Source organism: Leuciscus leuciscus (genome assembly GCF_965113295.1).
Source record: "Leuciscus leuciscus genome assembly, chromosome: 10".
Lineage (NCBI taxonomy): Eukaryota > Metazoa > Chordata > Actinopteri > Cypriniformes > Leuciscidae > Leuciscus > Leuciscus leuciscus.
In genome coordinates, this window is record NC_138734.1 from 9,785,733 (window position 1) to 9,805,847 (window position 20,115).

The 20,115-nt window shown below is 39.4% G+C and overlaps 1 protein-coding gene across 2 annotated transcripts in view; it reads left to right on the plus strand.

Annotated features, from left to right (window-relative positions):
* cntn5 (contactin 5) overlaps nucleotides 1-20,115 on the plus strand; it is a 305,321-nt gene that overhangs the window by 246,599 nt on the left and 38,607 nt on the right. Inside the window, exons 12-15 of one of the 2 annotated variants that reach the window (XM_082182883.1) lie at nucleotides 3,537-3,664; nucleotides 5,072-5,247; nucleotides 14,324-14,441; nucleotides 18,765-18,923. In XM_082182883.1, the coding sequence (XP_082039009.1) occupies nucleotides 3,537-3,664; nucleotides 5,072-5,247; nucleotides 14,324-14,441; nucleotides 18,765-18,923 (581 nt within the window). Of the gene's footprint in view, nucleotides 1-3,536; nucleotides 3,665-5,071; nucleotides 5,248-14,320; nucleotides 14,442-18,764; nucleotides 18,924-20,115 lie in introns of both variants that reach the window. The other variant, XM_082182882.1, reaches the window with a different exon arrangement.

Sequence of the window (20,115 nt, forward strand, 5' to 3'; positions counted from 1 at the left end):
GTGTAATTATATAATTTATTTAATTACTGAGTAATATTAAGCAACTACATGTACTTACTATAGAGTTAGGGTAGGATTGGGGTTTGGTTGAGGGTTAGTTGATTCTAATTATGCATAATTTACTGTTATTACTATGATAAGTACATGTAACATATGTAACAAAGATACTGTATAATAAAGTGTTACCATTATTTATTATGAATTATTCTGATTTTTAGAATGCATTTCAAGAATCCTTATCTCACATCAGTCGGTTAAAATGCACAACACCGCTGTATGCTGAGTAAAAGAGACATGCACACTCTGATGGAAACAAGCCCAACATGCTTGAGCAGCATGGCGGAACAAGTGAAGGAGGCACGCTGATCGAGTCCATCAACACCGCCAAAGCTTGCACACTCCTATAGCTCATCCTGGGTTTGGTAACATTTGGCAGTTTTGATATATATGCTGTTTAATGTTGATGATCGAGTTTATGTGTATACCAGGGGTCGGCAACCTTTTTGTCATAAAGTGCCATTTTTAAGTTTCTGAGTTCATCACTGTGCCACAACACACACATAGCCTATATATATATATATACACACACACTCATATAAATACACAAACATTTAACATTTTCATAATGGCTTACACAGAAATAGAACAGAAATTTAAATATTTCTCTTGAAATTTGTTTTAGATTTAGATAGACAATTTAATAGTATTTATAACTCCTTACTAGAGATGCACCGATTACAATTTTCTAGGCCGATTCTGATTTCCGATTTTTTATTGAGTGTGACCTGCCGATACCGATTTTTTTAGGCGATTCTAAAAAATTTCTAACCACTTTACAGCACACACAAATATTTATTTTCAATATATTTATATTTTTTATTATAAAATACCATATCCTTTTACCCAAACTGAATAATAAAAACAAGTTTAAATGGGTACATTTTATATAAATATTTTTGAGTCTTAATTTTCTTTTCTGACATAACCTAATCCAGTTCTTGTTAAAACACACTAGACATGCACATTCTGTGCATTTTGGGCACTTTTGTTTTTAATCATATTTATTTTGTCCATCAAAAGCGTGCTTTTACTTTAGCCCCTTTCACACAACGCTTTGAACCCGGGAAATTGCCGGCAAATTGCCAGAGTGCCTTCTGTGTGAACGCAAACACGACCCGGGATTGATGCCGTGTTGGGGACCTACATTGCCGTGTTCAGTCCCGGAACGCGCGCTGTGTGAACAAAATCCGTAATAATGCCGTGTCGTAGTGATGACGCTGAAGCGCGGGATCGTTCGCGAGCTGTGAAACGGTACGTAATGCGCAAGTTTATGATCGAATCAGAGAAAAAAAATGCACAAGCGTGATTTCTTGAGAGAGAGATCGCAGCTCATAAGCAAACTTAAGACGCTGCTGAGACATTTTAAGTTACATCGATGTCACGTGTCTTTACGGGATTTGTACGGCTTGTGTGTGAACGCACTCTCTGATTCAGGAAAATCACTGGCAGAGTGGATGAACCAAAATCAAACGAACCCGGGTCAAATCTCGGGTCACTTTATCCGTGTATTTTCCGGAATCTCTGTGTGAAAGGGGCTTTAAATTGAGCGTGAGCAGCGCAGACAAAATAGACTCAGCGGCAAAATCCCCGCTTCACTGCTGCTCACGCGACGCTCCTGTTGGGCGCTCACGCACGCACGTGCTCCTGCTCCCGGTGTGAATGCACTCCAGTATTAACATGTGCGTTCCGTGTGCACGTGTGATGCTGATGTTGCGCGATGCTAATCATGGGAGCCCGAGTGCATTTGACCGCATAAAACTAGACTACTTTATTTGAATGAAATACATACACTTCTCTCGCATTTGCTTGTGTGCCAGCGATTAACCCTCCGCGTGCCAGTGTTGGCACGCGTGCCTTAGGTTGCCGACCCCTGGTGTATACTACAGCATCTGCTTACATATGTTATTGCTTGTTTCTACTTCTTCATCGCCTGTGTTTTGATCAGGAGATGCAGTACTCTTTCAGAAGATGCGTAGTAGCGCCCCCTACCGCATAACAGTGAAAACACAGAAATGGTAGGGAAGCTTTGTCTCATAAATGACAGAAAATTCTGTATAGCGGGGAAAGAGTTAAAAAGGTTGTTGATTCTTATGAAAAGGCCTGAAGTAAAAGTTTGATGATGGAAAAAGATGATAACGATTTTTTTTTTATAGATCATTCACTTTGTGACTCTTCAGGTGATGGCTTTCTGAGGGCTATAATAAAGCCGAGACCCTGTTGCTCATGTGCTGAAGTTCTCAAGTAGTTTCTTTAGAGGGAGACTTTTTAGTCTTTTTTTTTTTTACAAAAAAATTTCTCCATTGTGTTTCCCTGGACCCCAGACAAGAAATGACTTCTCTCTTTGTCTGTAGTTAATTCATTATATGAGGGCAGCACAGAGGTGCTCTCTGAAACTTCTCTCAGAACAGTGAATGAGAGCAAGCGATAAGATAAAAGCAAGACTCTCGTTATCTCTGTTAAATTGAATTTGCCTTCTTGCTCTCTCTTGGTTTCTGAAAGAATGAAATGTCATTAGGAGTATATCTCATCTTGACTTCCACTCAAATTAACAGTATTCCGATTAAGACCGTTTGACGTGCCATATACTTGGTCAAGCATATTAATCATCAGGGCTTTCTGTCCTTACCAACACCAACTTTTACATCTTCTAATTGTTATAATTAATGGCCCTTTCATTGCTTTGAACAGTTAATTGGCTAATGTCTTTTGATAGCCATCAACGTACTAATCCTCAGATAATATCAGGCAATTAACATTTTAAATGACTCTATTGACAGCACCATCTTTAAATCTAGATGTTAAAATAACAATGAAGGACAAGACTTGCTCATAAAGTGTAAGTAGGAGGACGTTTTATCAGTTCATTTTTAGTTCAGCCAAAGAGTCGGCTTTTTTAATTAACCAGAATCTTGAGCATTTTGTAGACTTTATTTGTTTATAATCTTTATATGTTTGTGTTTCTCGTGACATATTTACAATTACATTCAGAACTTCAGAATACTAAAATCTCAAATAGTGATTCAGCGAAGTGTTCAGTTCACTTACTTAACAAATTTTAGCAAACCCGTTGCCTTGAAGATTATTGAGTAAATAAACGTAATGCTTAATAAAAAAATAAAAAAAGTTATGTGAACTGTGAAGGTCATTTACTTATTATTATTATTATTATTTATTTGTTTTAGTTAAGTCAACTGTTTTTGGGGCCACTCTCCACTATGGTATACTGAATTGTTACCATATTTACATGGTACTGTGAGGTATTTTAGAGAATACCATTGTGCTAAAAAAATTGGTAATACAGTGGTACTTTTGGTTTATTTCATTAGATATTTTGAAATAAATGTTATATTTTCACTTCAGCTAAATGCTGATTAGTTTGTGTAACCATTACACTTATTTTAGGCTTATTTGTTGATTTCACCTTAAAGATGTGGGTAAATATTTCCTCTGGCAAATGAATTCTCCATTTTTAACAGGATCATGCTGCTTCGGAACAACACCCTCCGCATCATTAACTCCAGCCGCTCGGATGAGGGAAGCTACGTGTGCCGTGCGGAAAACCAGTTTGGATCAGCAGAGTTGACGACCGTGCTTCTGGTGAAAGGTAAGAGACCCTCATCAACCCCCAGCCTAGCCTCAGCCCGTGGTTAACCACAAGAGCAAACAGACCGTCTGACTGAGCCGGATGGAAGAATAGTTCAGCTTATCAGGCGTGAAGATGTTTGTTTTGCTCGCTCAAGAATCTACTCACAAGAGCATCTACTGTCTCCTAGGAGCTATTGTTGAGGAGGTTGTTCTTTACCAAGAAAACAGATAATAACTGGGAGGCATGGGACAGATTGTCTTGATTTTATCACTGTTGGCGTATGGAAGTATTTGTTGAAGGAAACCCTAGAGATACAATTTTATGTTATGGTCAGAATCATTATTTCATAACCTATTATAAGGCTGTTCAGTGAGTCTGAGGTAGATCACTCTCAAAAATAACAGACAATGTAAAAGGTATAAGGTGCGATCACATTAGCGAAATTCTGCGTTTTTAACAAGTCCCATTGTCCATGGTAAATGGTGTAAGGGCCTGCTCACACCAAGAATGATAATTGTAATGATAACTATATTAGTGTCCACACCAGCGTACGATATCATTCTGTTTATTCTAAGCACACGCTGCAGTTATGGTTGTCTTCTGTTTAAATTCTCGCTCTCTTAACCCTTAAACGATACCTTAAGGGATGTCATTCACTACCCTCCTCCTCATTCATTTTTTTAAAGTTAGACATCAACCTTCTTAGAATTATTTAAAAAAAAATGTATAAACAATATAACAAGAAAAACATTTTTTTTAAATTTGTATAGGGTTACTAACGACCCGAGGTTTGTAAGTGTAATTATAATTTTTTCTGCACAACAATAATGAATCTTTGATGACTGAATAAGTGCAATTCACTTTTATTCCACAAGGTGACAAAGATCGGTACACAATGATGAAGTGATGTTTCACTCATAGTTACCGCAGACAGAAAACAAAAGAATAGGAAGTATCATCAGCAAAACTTGAAATGGCTCAGCGATTTACTGCGGAGCAAGTACTGAATGCAATAAAATATTAGTGTCACTGTCACTTGATGGTGGATATGATAAAGAAGCTGTCAGCGATCAAAATATTGATTTTGAAGATATTTAAAATGATAGTTTTGAGAATATGTTTGAGATCGTGAATATGAGCCAGATGCTGAATGTTCTGGAAAAATTAGCTCTGACGAGAAAATTAAAGATGGTATAAAACATCTGCTCAAACTGAACCCTTCCAAGCTCCAAAATGTAACAAAATATGCTTTATTTTATTCTTCTGTAATTGTTACTCTAATATCAGGAGAGTTTTATGTTATATCAACAGGTAGAGATCCATCTGTGTTAGTGTTAGTGTTCAGAGATTCTATCATAGCTGCAGATGTTCTTCAGTGTCGTATGGTTCTTTTGTTCTGATGACAGAATGACGTTGATGTTTCAGAGCCCATGCGGGTGGAGTTGAGCCCCATCCGGGTGGAGGTGACGGTGGGAGAGAGTGTGGTGCTCAGCTGTAAAGTCACTCACGACCCCTCGCTGGACGTGTCCTTCCTCTGGCTGCTCAACACCCAACCGCTCAACACCCAGCAGGAGGGCAGTCACTTTGAGTACATTCAAACAGTAAGCGGATTCACCACAGATGTGTCACTGTGTACTTGTGCTGATGCTGTAGATGACCGTCTCGGTTACTGATGTAACCCTTGTTCCCTGAAGGAGGGAACTGAGACGTTATGTCTATACTGACGTGTTGGCCAATCTTGGATCCCATTACGTCAGTATCGACGTAACGTCGAATGTGACTGACTATCACCTGTTTTGTGGATAGTAATATTACTTACACTGTGTTATTGTTGCAAGATTATACAATATATCAGTTATTATTGGTGCGTGGTCTATTGCTATCAGTCAGTATTATTATTTTGTAAATTGATGGCATGGATGTGATTTGGTCAAAGCAGGTAATATTAAAAAGATGTAAAAATCAAATAATAAACCTTTTTTTCTTCTGATATTTCAGTGGCGTGTTGGTCAATAATGGCTTTATTTATTTATTTGCAAATATATGTTTTTAGATATATCTGGCTGATTTTATAAGAAGATCATATTTAAACCTGTGATGGCAAGTGAAACTACAGGCTTTAGTTTAGTTTACAAATCGTGTACTATGGTAAAAGTGTTTTGAGATAATTTCGTAGTATTGTGCAAGGAACAACGCATACATAAGTCTTTATTAATTGATAATCTGCCCTTGCAATCATAATTTGTGTGAAAATGAATGAAAGTTGTTGGAGTTTTACTGCCACTACTGGTCATTTTAGCTGGAAATGGCAGTAAATTGTAAGTATAGGAATGTTTTTGTACAAGTGTAGGTAAAGACACATTTTTCTAATTAGCTTATGTTGTATATTTTAGTTGTATATTAGCTGTCAGTATTAGTATTTTGTCCATTATTGGCATATACCTCCTTTGGCTAATATTGGAAGTAGTAAATATTAGAGCTTTTTTCAATTGAAACTAAACTTTTTTATCAGCATTTTCTCAATATCAGCATTTTGATTTGAACTTAGTTTGGTTGATATTGGCAGCTAAAAATATCAGCTTTAATTCAAACAGTGAACTCTTTTTCATAAATCATCAATATGTATGGTATATCACTAGCAATTCATGATTTTTTAATTGGCATCAAGAATGGCGCTGTATACCGGCATTGACGATAACCGTGATCATATTATTAATACTACAAATATGATAATATTGTAAATAATCCAATCTGGTTGACACACCAACATGGTGACAAACTCTCTGTCCGCTTCCCTACACTCGTATTTTGAATGTCATTAATTAGCCAAAAAAGAGGAAAACAAAATAAACAGTTAAAAATGAATTTTCAAGTATTTAACTGCTCCCATGGTTTTTGAAAACAGTATCATAACTCTTTCTTCAATCTGTTGCTCCTGAACAGATGGAGTCTCAGTTACTTATTTTAGAGATGCCACATTGCACCAAATCCTGCTTTAACTGGAGTGAGAATCAATCCAGTGAAAGGTCAGCTAGGACCGTATGTCATCATGATGAAAGACCCGCTGTGAATCACACCATCATGTTTATCAGAGTCTCAGAGGAGCAGCAGCTCCACATACTCTCGAGAACACTCCCTGATTACAGCGCATCAACAGGCTTTCTGCCGCCACAAAATCATTGAATCAAGTGATTTCACATGCACAGGCGTCTGTTGTGCTTTGGATTTCTTTGAATTTAGTATTACTATTATTATTTTAACCACATCTATGAGTGAAGCAACTGATAAAGAATAATTGATTTATTTTTATTTATTTATTTATTTATTTTTTACTTTTGAATAGGCACAAATGTTGTATTTTATATAATGTAACCCTGGACCACAAAACCTTGTGATTTATACGTCACCTGAAAACTGAATATATAAGCTTTCCATTGATGTATGGTTTGTTAGGATAGGACAATATTTGGCCGAGATACTACTATTTGAAAATCTGGAATCTGAGGTTGCAAAAAAAATGGAAACATTGAGAAAATCGCATTTAAAGTTGTTCATTTATGTTCGTGATTGTGCTGCATTCACTCACAAAAATAAATGTTTTATATATTTACGTTAGGAAATTTACTTAATATCTTCATGGAACATGATTTTTACTTAATATCCTAATGATTTTTGGCAGAAAATAAAAATCGATAATTTTGACCCATACTAATTGTTGGCTATTGCCACTATTGCGACTTATGACTGTTATTTTTTTGGTCCAGGGTCACAATTATACTGTATGTATGTATGTATGTATGTATTTATTTATTTATTTAATGCACTAAATGTCCAAAATGTTTAATAATTAAGATGTTTTTATGTTTTTTGAAAGAAGTCTCTTATGCTCACAGGGCACATTTATTTGAACAAAAATCCAGTAAAAACAGCAATATCATAAAATTGTCTAAAAATGTTTTAAAAAATTCACAGGAAAATGTATTCCTGTGATGGCAAAGCAGATCTTTTATTATTATTATTATTATTATTATTTTTATTTTAAAATTGAAAATTCAAAATACCAGCATTTGTTTGTAATAGAAATCTTTTGTAACATTATAAATGGATTAAATGTCACTTTTGATCAATTTAATGTGCCCTTGCTGAATAAAAGTATTGATTTAAATTTTTTGGAGTATATCATAGAACCAGACTTTTGAATGGTAGTATTCACAAAAAAAAGTATTTCCACAAAAAAAGTTAAGCAGCAACACTAATAGGATTCTGGACAACTAGTTCCTTGAGAACATTCAGCAATTTGATTGGCTGGCTTTGATAACAACATAAACCTCATGAAGTCACCTCATCTCACGCATGCATTCATGTAACACCTAATAGGTACTGATCCCTCCTCAGCTCCAGCTCCAGCTGACACAATTAAGTTCAAACCATCATGTGTCCTCAGTATCATATTATAGGCATATTTCAGTCTTCCTTCCGGCTGACAATATCATTTGGTTTCCTTCACAGCATCACTGAGCACCAATCTGCCATGAAACTGTCACTGTTAAAAATGCACTGTGACCTGATGTGGGAAGATACAGTACATGTGCCATGTTAGCCTGCATTTTAGAGGTGTTATATTTGATTATCCCACAATGGGTTTAATTGCTAATTGGCACAGCAGCTACAGTAACTGGGTGTTTGGGTTGTTTAGTGAGTAATTCATGTAAAAATAGCTGATTAAATTGTCCATTTATTGTTCCTTTTTGCTCTAAATTAGCCGATGCGTCCATCCAAATCAACATGCAAATGAGATTAAAACATTTAATTCTACTTCCATTTTCAAATTCAAATGATAATTCTTGATCCTGTTTAAATTCGGGAATTGTACAGAAAATAAACTCTGTTAAATTCTGAATGGCACACAACCTTCGCTGCTGTTTAAAATTAATAGGTTAGAGTTAGTCAAGTGCATTAATGTATGGAAGCTTGTTTCCGCCACATAAGAAAACATTTTAAAAGATAATTGCAACTTTTTTATCTCATAATTGCGAGTTTACATCTCGCAGTTCTGACTTTATTTCTCAGAATTACAAGATATAAAGTCAGAATTGCATGATATAAAGTCACAAAAGAGAAATAAACTTGCAATTCTGAATTTATAACACGCAATAGCGACTTTATATCATACAATTCTGACTTTATATCTCCAAATTGCGTGCTATAAAGTCAAAATTGTGAGAAATAAACATGCAATTCTAAAGGAAAAAAGTCAGTTATTTTCCTTAGAATTGGAGTTTATTTCTCGCAATTGCGATTTTATACCTAACAATTCTGACAATAAGACACAAATGTGACTGTATATCACACAATTCTGACTTTATAACTCGCAATTGCGACTATACTGTATCATGGAGATGTAAACTCGCAATTGTGAGAAAAAAAGTCTGAATTGTGAGAAAAGAAGTCGCAATTACCTTTTTTATTTTGTATTCTGTGGCGGAAACAAGCTGAGCTGTATAGAGGGACTCAACTGATGTTCATTCCACCATCGAGGTGCATTAACAGACCTATTTGCATGACAGTCATGTAACCTGAATTATTTATTTTTGCATGTTGTTCTCATGTTGTCGCTAGCTTTTCAGTGTTAATGAATACTTTATGAGACACTTGAACCAAAGGATTTTCTCATGAACCCCAGAAAATGTCTGTTCAGCAAAAACACTCAGAGTAGGAAGAGTTTACTAGAATATTCATAGCACATTTTCATTTCAATGAAAAAGAGAGTATAAAGTTAAAAAAAGAGAGAGAGTTTTTTGGGGTTTTTTTTTTGCATTAGACAGAACCAGAAATAAAGAGATATGTATTTTCTTTTAATGCAGTAGGCATTTTGCACTAATATGGTACATTTTAATGTCCCATTGTTTAATTTTTAAAGACTTAGAGGCTAAAATCTCATGTTCTTTTGTCATAGAAACTTTTAGACATGATAGACTTTTATACCGAGAAGTACTTTGGGATAAATTCTGTCCATCCGTTGTGTATAATGGCATTGAGTTAGACATTTGGATGGTGCCCTTTAGACATTTTGTTGACTATAAATAATATTGCACCTAGATGTCAACTAAAAAAATATAAACTTTACTATGAAAATAACTATTTATTCATTTTTGGTTACACTTTATTTCAAAAATCTACTCTAGACATTCTATTAACTATAAGTAACTTTGCAACTCCAGTCATTAATAGGTAATGCAGGAAGTAATGTAGGACAAATGAGTAGTAGGGGAACAAGGGGTAAGAAATGTGGTGATAAAATGCATCACAATTACTAAAGTAGTATCTAGTCACTCGTGGTCTAATGGACTTAAGGTCCAATCACTACTAGTTCTTGAAGAGTGACTAGGTAACACTTGAGTATTTAGGGATGCATTTTATGACTACGTTCAGAGTAGAAAAAGACAATCGCTCACATTTCAGACAGAGGTTAATCATGTGATAAGTAATTAATTGGTAATTCCTTAGAATTTGTCATAGTTACTTATTAGTTCTTAATGCACTATTGATTACCTAACATGGGACAGTCTCAAACCTAAATTTGCTATTACCTACTGATTAGTAAAACTTGTTTCCATATTAGTTTATAGTAGTATCTGAAGTGTTAATATATTACTATTTGTCCTGCCAAAACCAAAAATAGTTTTAGTTTTCTGTTGGGATGCACGATATATCGGCCACCTTATTAGTATCGGCCGATATATGTTCATTTTTAATGTTATCGTTATCGGCCCAATAAGAAAGTTTGGCCAATATATTAAATCAGATAAATAATGTATTATTTCCTTCAGCTGAGACACTTCAGATGCACACTGTTCGCCATGATGGTTTTGAATTGCTTGAAATATGATTGGAATCACTTTGAAAAGGATATTGTAACGATCACCAGCTGGAGTGCCCTTGAGAGCCACCAGAGGGCACTCCACATAAGACTCTCCTATTCACTCACAAACTACAATTCCCATACTCACTGCCTGGACTCATCATCACTTATCACTGATCACATTCACCTGTACCTCATTCACTGATTGTATTCACCTGTCTCATCCTGTTAGTCTGTCTATTTATACCATGTTCATTCATTCACTCACTGCGAAGTCTTGTACTGTCAGTCTGCATTTCCGAGCGTTTATTCCGTGTTTGTTTTCTGTTTTGACCCTGGACTGTTTATTGGACTCTGTTTTATTGCCGCCTGCCTTGACCACTGCCTGTTTACTGGTTTACGAATTTGGATTACCCTTATTTAATAAAGCTGCATTTGGATCTAACCTTCGTGTCTTGGAGCAGTTCATGACAGAAGACTTCGCCACACCCAGATCCAGCAGCTATGACCTCCAGAAATCCAGCAGTACGGATCTCGCCTGATCTTCCCAGCATGAGCCGGGAGTTCGCTGGACAGATCGCGGCCTTGGCCCTGAATAGCCTCGATCTGTTCCAGTACACCTGGGGGTTTGTTCCTCTCGCTACCTCTTGCTCTCTGGGTGACGAGGCTATTAAGTTGTGTTACCGGCTGGGGGCTAAGGAGGTCGACCCGAGGGAGCTCCCTGATCTCTCCGGTCTGGATTGGAGAGAGGCACTCTCCAGATGTCTGGAGAGCTTCCTTCCGTGGCACGCCATGTCACCGTCTGCACTTCACGCCAGTCCAGCCGAGCCCGCACTTCACGCCAGTCCAGCCGAGCCCGCACTTCACGCCAGTCCAGCCGAGCCCGCACTTCACGCCAGTCCAGCCGAGCCCGCACTTCACGCCAGTCCAGCCGAGCCCGCACTTCACGCCAAATCTGCCGAAGCCAAGGCAGTATGCGTCATGCCCGCCGCCCCTGAGACTGAGAGCGTCATGCCCGCCGCACCTGAGACAGCAAGCGACATGCCCGCCAAGCTAGAGCCCTCTTCACCGCTGGTCCCGTCCAGCACAGAGCCCTCTTCACCGCTGGTCCCGTCCAGCACAGAGCCTTCACCGCTGGTCCCGTCCAGCTCAGAGCCCTCTTCGCCGCTGGTTCCGTCCAGTTCAGAGCCCTCTTCATCGCTGGTCCTGTCCAGCTCAAAGTCCTCTTCGCCGCTGGTCCTACCCAGCTCAAAGCCCTCGCTGATGCTGGTCCCGTCAAGCTCAGAGCGCGCTGAGCCAGAGCCAGAGCTTCACGTCAGTCCTGCAGAGCCAGAGCTTCACGTCAGTCCTGCCGAGCCAGAGCCAGAGCTTCACGTCAGTCCTGCCGAGCCCGAGCCAGAGCTTCACGTCAGTCCTGCCGAGCCCGAGCCAGAGCTTCACGTCAGTCCTGCCGAGCCCGAGCCAGAGCTTCACGTCAGTCCTGCCGAGCCAGAGCCAGAGCTTCACGACAGTCCTGCCGAGCCCGAGCCAGAGTTCCACGTCACGTCCGCCCGTCCAGTGTCTCGTCCGGCTGAGACCGAATCTGATCCTGAGCCTGAGCCTGAGCCTGAATCTGTTCCTCTTCCTCTTTCTACGCCTGCGTCTTCGGACAAGATGGCCGACTCCACGCCTGTGTCTTCGGACAAGATGGCCGACTCCACGCCTGTGTCTTCGGACAAGATGGCCGACTCCACGCCTGTGTCTTCGGACAAGATGGCCGACTCCACGCCTGTGTCTTCGGACAAGATGGCCGACTCCACGCCTGTGTCTTCGGACAAGATGGCCGACTCCACGCCTGTGTCTTCGGACAAGATGGCCGACTCCACGCCTGTGTCTTCAGACAAGATGGCCGACTCCACACCTGTGTCTTCGGACAAGATGGCCACCGCCGAGCCAGTGTCTCAGGACAAGATGGTCTCCGCCGAACCAGTGTCTCGGGACAAGATGGTCTCCGCCGAGCCAGTGTCCTCAGCAGAGTTACCCTCAGCAGAGATGGCTGCCGACATGCCTTTCCCTGAGCCGGTGTCTGTTCCAGATCCAGAGCCGGAGCCAGTGTCTGTGTCTGTGTCTGTGTCTGTGTCTGTGTCTGTGTCTGTGTCTGTTCCAGTTCCTGAGCCGGAGCCTGTGTCTGTGTCTGTGTCTGTTCCTGTTCCTGAGCCAGTGGTGCCAGTTCCAGTGCCAGTTCCGGTGGTACCAGTTCCAGTGCCAGTTCCGGTGGTGCCAGTTCCAGTTCCTGAGCCGTTGGTGCCAGTTCCAGTGCCAGTTCCGGTGGTACCAGTTCCAGTGCCAGTTCCGGTGGTGCCAGTTCCAGTTCCCGAGCCGTTGGTGTCTGTTCCAGTTCCTCCGCCGTGGCCGCCCGAGGGGTCTTCACCGCCGTGGCCGCCCGAGGGGTCTTCACCGCCGTGGCCGCCCGAGGGAAAGTCTCCGCCCAGGCCGCCTGAAGGTTCGTCTCCTCCCTGGCCGCCTGAAGGGTTGTCTCCCCCCTGGTCGCCTGCACAGCCTGCTCCGCCCTGGTCGCCTGCCCAGCCTGCGCCGCCCTGGTCGCCTGCACACCCTGCTCCACCCTGGTCACCTGCACACCCTGCTCCACCCTGGTCACCTGCACAGCCTGATCCGCCCTGGCCTCCCATCCTGCTGCAGTATCCAGGTCCTCTGCCGCTCCACGGGCCTGGCCCTCCATCCCGCCCCCGGGTCCGCCTCCGCTCCACCTCCCTCCTGGACAGTTTAGGAACGTCTGGAATCCGCTCCTTAAAGGGGGGGCTATGTAACGATCACCAGCTGGAGTGCCCTTGAGAGCCACCAGAGGGCACTCCACATAAGACTCTCCTATTCACTCACAAACTACAATTCCCATACTCACTGCCTGGACTCATCATCACTTATCACTGATCACATTCACCTGTACCTCATTCACTGATTGTATTCACCTGTCTCATCCTGTTAGTCTGTCTATTTATACCATGTTCATTCATTCACTCACTGCGAAGTCTTGTTGTACTGTCAGTCTGCATTTCCGAGCGTTTATTCCGTGTTTGTTTTCTGTTTTGACCCTGGACTGTTTATTGGACTCTGTTTTATTGCCGCCTGCCTTGACCACTGCCTGTTTACTGGTTTACGAATTTGGATTACCCTTATTTAATAAAGCTGCATTTGGATCTAACCTTCGTGTCTTGGAGCAGTTCATGACAGATATAGGCTACAAAAAAGTATAATGAGAACATTATAATTGTGTGCTTGGGACATGGCTTTTAATGTGAAAGTTTGGATTTAGATTATATATCAGTCATCGGCTTTCAAATATAAATAATTATCGTATCGGCCAAAATTTTCCCTAGTGCATCCCTAGATTTTTGTATGTCAAATATAACTACAGTTTCTTTTTTTTCTATTATATTTTTGAGGTGAGGTATCCAGAATATTCCTCAAAGGCAACACATATTCATCGAGACAGTACATGGCAGACAGTGGCGCAGCACCCAGCTGTCTGATTCATGTGCTGTAATTTTAATCAGCCCCAGTACTAAAGAGTTGCCTGTAGACCTTGAATTATTCGCACTCTTGCCTGGGGCGTTTCTCATTTCCAGAGAAGAGCAGATTGAGGAAAGTAATGGCGTGCTCTTAAACCGAACAGGAATCTCTTAATCCACACAAGCCAATAGCGGCTAGCAGCAGCCCATTGCTCAGGTGTCAAACACTGCATGGAGGTCTATTTCTCTCTTTATCTCACTTCTCTGTTTCCCTTTGTACTTTCTATTTTTTTTCCCTCCATTTAGCAGACCTCCACAGCAGACCTGATGATCAGAAGCATCCTCCTGAAGCACGCTGGGAAATATGGCTGCCGTGCTCAGACGAGTGCGGACAGTGTACTTGCAGAAGCTGAGCTGCTAGTAAGAGGTGAGGACACTAGTGAGGAGAATTGCAAAGTATAAATTGCAGTTCATAATCAAAAACTGTGATTACAACATCTTTACAAACAACACGAAATCAAATTGACCTTGTTGACTTTCTGATTAAATTTCCCATTTTTATTGTGCATGATTCATGATTTATCGCTCTGCATTTTTTCAAAAGAAACAGATGTTTGTTTTCGGAATATTTCATACTACAATTCTGAAATATTTTCTTTTCCGCAAAATGAGCCAAGGTTGTGTGAATATTGTACAGAACTTTTGTTTATATACATAAACTATTAAACAGTTCAATCAAATCAGTATAGATAAAAGTCCCACCCTTCATTATTTCCTAGCAATGAATTAGCATGTCAAAATTATGTTAAGGACAACTGTTATTGACATATGAGATAAAAAAAAATTTGTTTTCATAATTTTTTATACAAAATGTTATGCAATTTTCTCCGGCAATTTACCTCTAACACAATGTTTTAAATTCAAGATTATATTGGTGGGGAAAAATAATCTACACTCACCAGCCATTTTATTAGGTACACTTTGCTAGTACCAGGTTGGACACCCTTTTGCCTCCAGAACTGCCTTAATTCTATGTGGCACAGATTCAACAAGGTGCTGGAAACATTTCTCAGAGATTTTGGTCCATATTGACATGATAGCATCACACATACTGCAGATTTGTCAGCTGCGCATCCATGATGGGAATCTCCTGTTCCACCACATCCTAATGGTGCTCTATGGGACTGATATTTGGTGACTGTGGAGGCCATTTGAGTATAATAAACTTGTAAGCCTCAGTTTGCTGTTCTTAGCTGACAGGAGTGACACCCTGTGTGGTCTTCTGCTGCTGTAGCTCATCTGCTTCAAGGTTCAACTTCAAGGTGCTTTCAAAGATGCTCTTCTGCAGAGCTCGATTGGTTATTTGAGTTACTGTTGACTTTCAGCTCAAACCAGTCAGGCCTTTCTCCTCTGACCTCTTGCATCTTTATCCACAGAACTTCTGCACTGGATATTTTCTATTTTTCAGACCGTTCTCTTTAAACCCTAGAGATGGTTGTGTATGAAAATCCCAGTAGATCAGCAGTTTCTGAAATGCTCAAACCAGCCTGTCTTGCATCAACAACCATGCCATGTTAAAGTCACTTAAATCAGATTCCCTCTCCATTCTGATGCTCATTTGATCTTCAGCAGATCATCTTGACCATGTCTACATGCCTAAATGCCTTGAGTTGCTGCTATGGGATTGGCTGATTAGATAGGTACACCTGTTCAACTGCTTGTTAATGCAACTAATAAAGTGCCTGGAGAGTGTATATAAAAAATATTATATTACTCTATACTCTTCTTACCTAAAATAATGTGTTAGATTTTAAGAAATTAAAGCTGATTGCAACCACTGGATTAGTATGCCAAATATAATGTTTAATCCTGACTAGAAATTGAAAACCACTTGATTATTATACAAATGAAGAGCTTTCATGATATTTCAGTAAACTGTGGTTTACAACTGGTTGTAGGGGGCCACAGGATGACTTCAAATAATAATTAAAACTTTATTAAAATGCTCAAATGTAAAAAATCCTCCATTAACTATTATTTTTATTGAAAATCATACAGAATCAAAATCTTGAATATTGCAGAATCATACAAAATAAATATGTTTGATTACTAAAATTATATCAAAACAATTTGAAAACAAACAGCAGTCATTATTACAGCAGAAATACCAGAGGAAATATTTTAGCCTTGAAAATATTGTGTTAGACAAAGCTTGAGAAAAATACTTTTCTTTCCTGCTGAGGTAACCAAAGTTGCATATCAATATTAACCAATCATATCATGACCTGCTTTCACTATCCAAACAAATCATAATGCACAAAATAAAATCTCGCCCATTATTTCCTACTGAATAAATTTTTCATGGAATATATTACTTCTCTCCCCACAGCTTGATGTGTACGATTCCTTCGTAAACAAACAGTCATTAGACTATCCATGCTTTAAACACTGTTGGCCTACAAAGAAACGTGTTGTCTGCCCTACCGGACCTTCAGCCACGTGTGTGTTCATGATGTTGGCCACTTCTCTTCCACATGTGCACTGCTTACTCTCAGACAAGAAAACCCTTATGTGGTCTACATCCAGACTTGAAACAGAAACCCATAATACTGCTGCCATGGTGTCTCACCGTGCATATTAATATCCTTGAATGCAAAGGCTCCTTTCAGTCCATCCTTTTAACACATCCCCTTTCAAACCGCACAGAACATTGACTTTCATTGGCCGAAACAGCTGTCAGCCTCTCTGTTACAACTCTTTCCTCTTGAGCCAGTTGCGGTTTCTGCTCACACAGATTACATTTACTGAGGAGGCTGCAGGAGCACGTATAAAAACAGAAATAAAAACATTTCACCATTCAACCATGCCTAAGAGGACTGGTGCACTACCATAATAGACACAAAGAGGAACGAGAGCAGGTTCTTTAATCAGCGTGAAATCCTTGCAGAGAGATCTGTCATACAAAATCCTTCTATGGTCTTTGCAAGTTCACTTGTTCGTTTGATTAGAGATTGAGTGAAGTTTGAATTCTACATGTATACACATGTACAGAGTTTCTCGAAATTTGTGAATGCTAATTACACCGAGACTAACGTTTATATTTAGGGTGTGTTCACACTTGGTAGGTTTCACTCTCAGAAAAAAAGGTACAAAAGCTGTCACTGGGGCTGTACCTTTTTAAAAGGTACATTTTTGTACCTAAAGGGTGCATATTGGTACCTTAATGGTACATATTAGTACCTAAAAGGGACAAATTAGTACCTAAAAGGAACAAATTAGTACCTAAAAGGAACAAAAGTGTACCTTTTGAAAAGGTACAGCCCCAGTGACAGCTTTTGTACCTTTTTTTCTGAGAGTGTTGATTAAAATGAACTGCTCTGTCAGTGCAGTTTATTTGAATAAATTGAACGCTGCCATCTGAACCTTGGTGCGCACTAAACAAGCAGACAGAGACCCCTGAATAGGTGAGTCATAGATATCTATATACTGTAGGTACAATATCCATCACATGTCCAAACATAAGTCTTTATTTTTGAATACCTCCGTTTTAACAGTCCACACTACAATATGAAAATGGTGATTAATCCACTTTGGAGAGCATCTTCAAAAAGCTCTCATGACAAAAACGCTGTCTCAATGTGGACAGAAGACCAAAACATAGAGGAAAAAGATGTGTATATAACTGCATTCAGATTAAAACATAGTCTCAGTTACAGAATGTTAACTATTAAGGGCCTTATTTTAACAATCTAAGCACATGGTCTAAAGCGCACAGCGCAAGTGCATTTAGGGCGTGTCCTTATCCACTTTTGTTATTTTAACGACAGGAAAAATGGTTGGCGCACGGTCTAAAAGGGTTGTCCCTGTTCTCTTAACGAGTAATGGGGTTGTTATGGGCGAAACGTGCAATAAACCAATCAGAGATTATGATTTCACTTTTCTAACTTTAGTTAGTGTGTAATGTTGCTGTTTGAGCATAAACAAAATCTGCAAAGTTACAACGCTCAAAGTTCAGCAAAGGGAGATATTTTCTTTTACAGAAATCACTTGTTAAGGACAAAAGACTGGTAGGTACTACACGAGCTTCCTCCAGGGTTAGTGACATCACAAACCCCCAAATTTACATAAACCTCACCTCGCAACAAAGGGCTCTATATGGCTCTGCTAAGAACGAGCTGTTGAAGTTCCGCCCTCTGTGCCGGGAGCAGCAGCTCATTTGCATAGAGCCCACACACAAAATGACGCATTTTTGCTCACCCTCAAAAAAGGAAAATTTTAACATGCTATAAAAAATAATCTGTGGGGTATTTTTTGTTAAAATTTCACATACACACTATTTAACCCTCTGAGGTCGGCAATCACGCCAGCGTGATCTGCTCGCGTTTTTCCTTATCAGTGCAATAGAAAGTCTAAATACTCTGTTGACTTTTATCTTCCATACACGTTTCATACATCAATCGATCCTGTTAAGTGTGTATTATTTTTGTGTATACTCACAATAAAAACAAAGTGTTGTGCTTTTTGCCAAATAAAGAAAAATAAACATGATGCGAGTTCTGCTTTCTCTCTGTCAGTGTAGTCCATTCTGAAACGCGTCCGAAAATGAACTGTAACTTAGCGAAGGCTAGATACTATTGTTAAACACTAGAAGAACTAATCATATAAGTGGAAAAAATGTGGGAAAGTCTGTCAAACGTATATTTTATTGCAGTGTGGCTGACTCAGTAGTTTTTTTTTTTTTTTTTTTTAGGCCCTCCTGGACCTCCTGGAGTGGTGATTGTAGAGGAGATCACGGATACCACTGCAACATTGTCATGGAGCCACGGGGTTGACAACCACAGTCCAATCACCACCTACAATGTACAGGCACGTAGCCCGGTCTCTCTGGGCTGGCAAACAGTGAAAACCGGTAATCACTTCCATACATGTTAATGTCACAGTTTATGCTGTGTGTGTTTAAGTGATGCAATTCGAAAAATCAAATGCTATTGTAATATACAAGTATATCTATATATTACAATCATGGGCTACGGTTGATCTAAGGCATTAGGTTGCATATAAAAGTTTAAGTTTTAATGGTCAGTGACTCAAGTACTTCTATATTTCTTGTTCTATAAGATCTCACTCCAAAGTGTTCAGCATATGACTGCTAACAGTGTCTCTGAATGCAGACTCAAGCTCTGGGAGTTGACTTTTCCTCCCATCTGTTTGGATGTGTGGCAAGAGCACAGTGGGGCTGTATTAAATGTCTGTTGTGCTTTTGTAAATGTCACCGGCTGAAATCTAATGGCAAATTAATTTGAAGGTCAGTAGTAGGTTACCTTTTTTTGGAAACACTTTATAATAAGTATACAGTGATACTTATAAATCATTTATAATCTATTAGTTTAAATTGAAGTCTCTACATTGTTAATACATTGTGTACAAATAGTGAGTTTGGTAGTTATTTTAAGGGTCCATAATCATGTGGTAGTTAAGCATTACCACACCAGTAGTTAATGATTAACTGAATAGATATGTAGTAAAGGAATATTAGGCATTATTTATGCGGTAGTTAAGCATGAACATACCATAAATGGTCTTTAGTAGTACTGTATTACTGGCAACTTAGCCATAATTATTGGCTTATTCTAGTGAATAAACTTGAACATCACTCAATGAGTACCATTCAAATAAAAAATTTATGTGAATATACTTTTCACTTTAGAACAGGGGGTCAAATTGTCTTTATTACACAATTTTAGCAATTTAGTGCTCAAACAAAGCTGTAAACCAACACTAATTAAACATAATGATTCGGTAATCATAATCAATGATAATGTTCAGTTGACTTAATAGATGGTAAATCACAGAAATATAACATTATGTAAATCACTTACTACACAAAAAAAAACAAACATCTAAAGTAATAAATAATGGCTAAAAGGGGCTACACTTTATTTCAATAGACGTCACGGTTACATGACTGTAGCTGCGTGCGCATTGTGGTGGCAGAAAAACAAGTTGTAACAAGTGGAGGAAAACGGGCGAAATCCACAGAATAAGAAAAAAAAATATATTTGTTGTGCACGTGGATGTCGGAATCAGAATGCCAAAAAAGA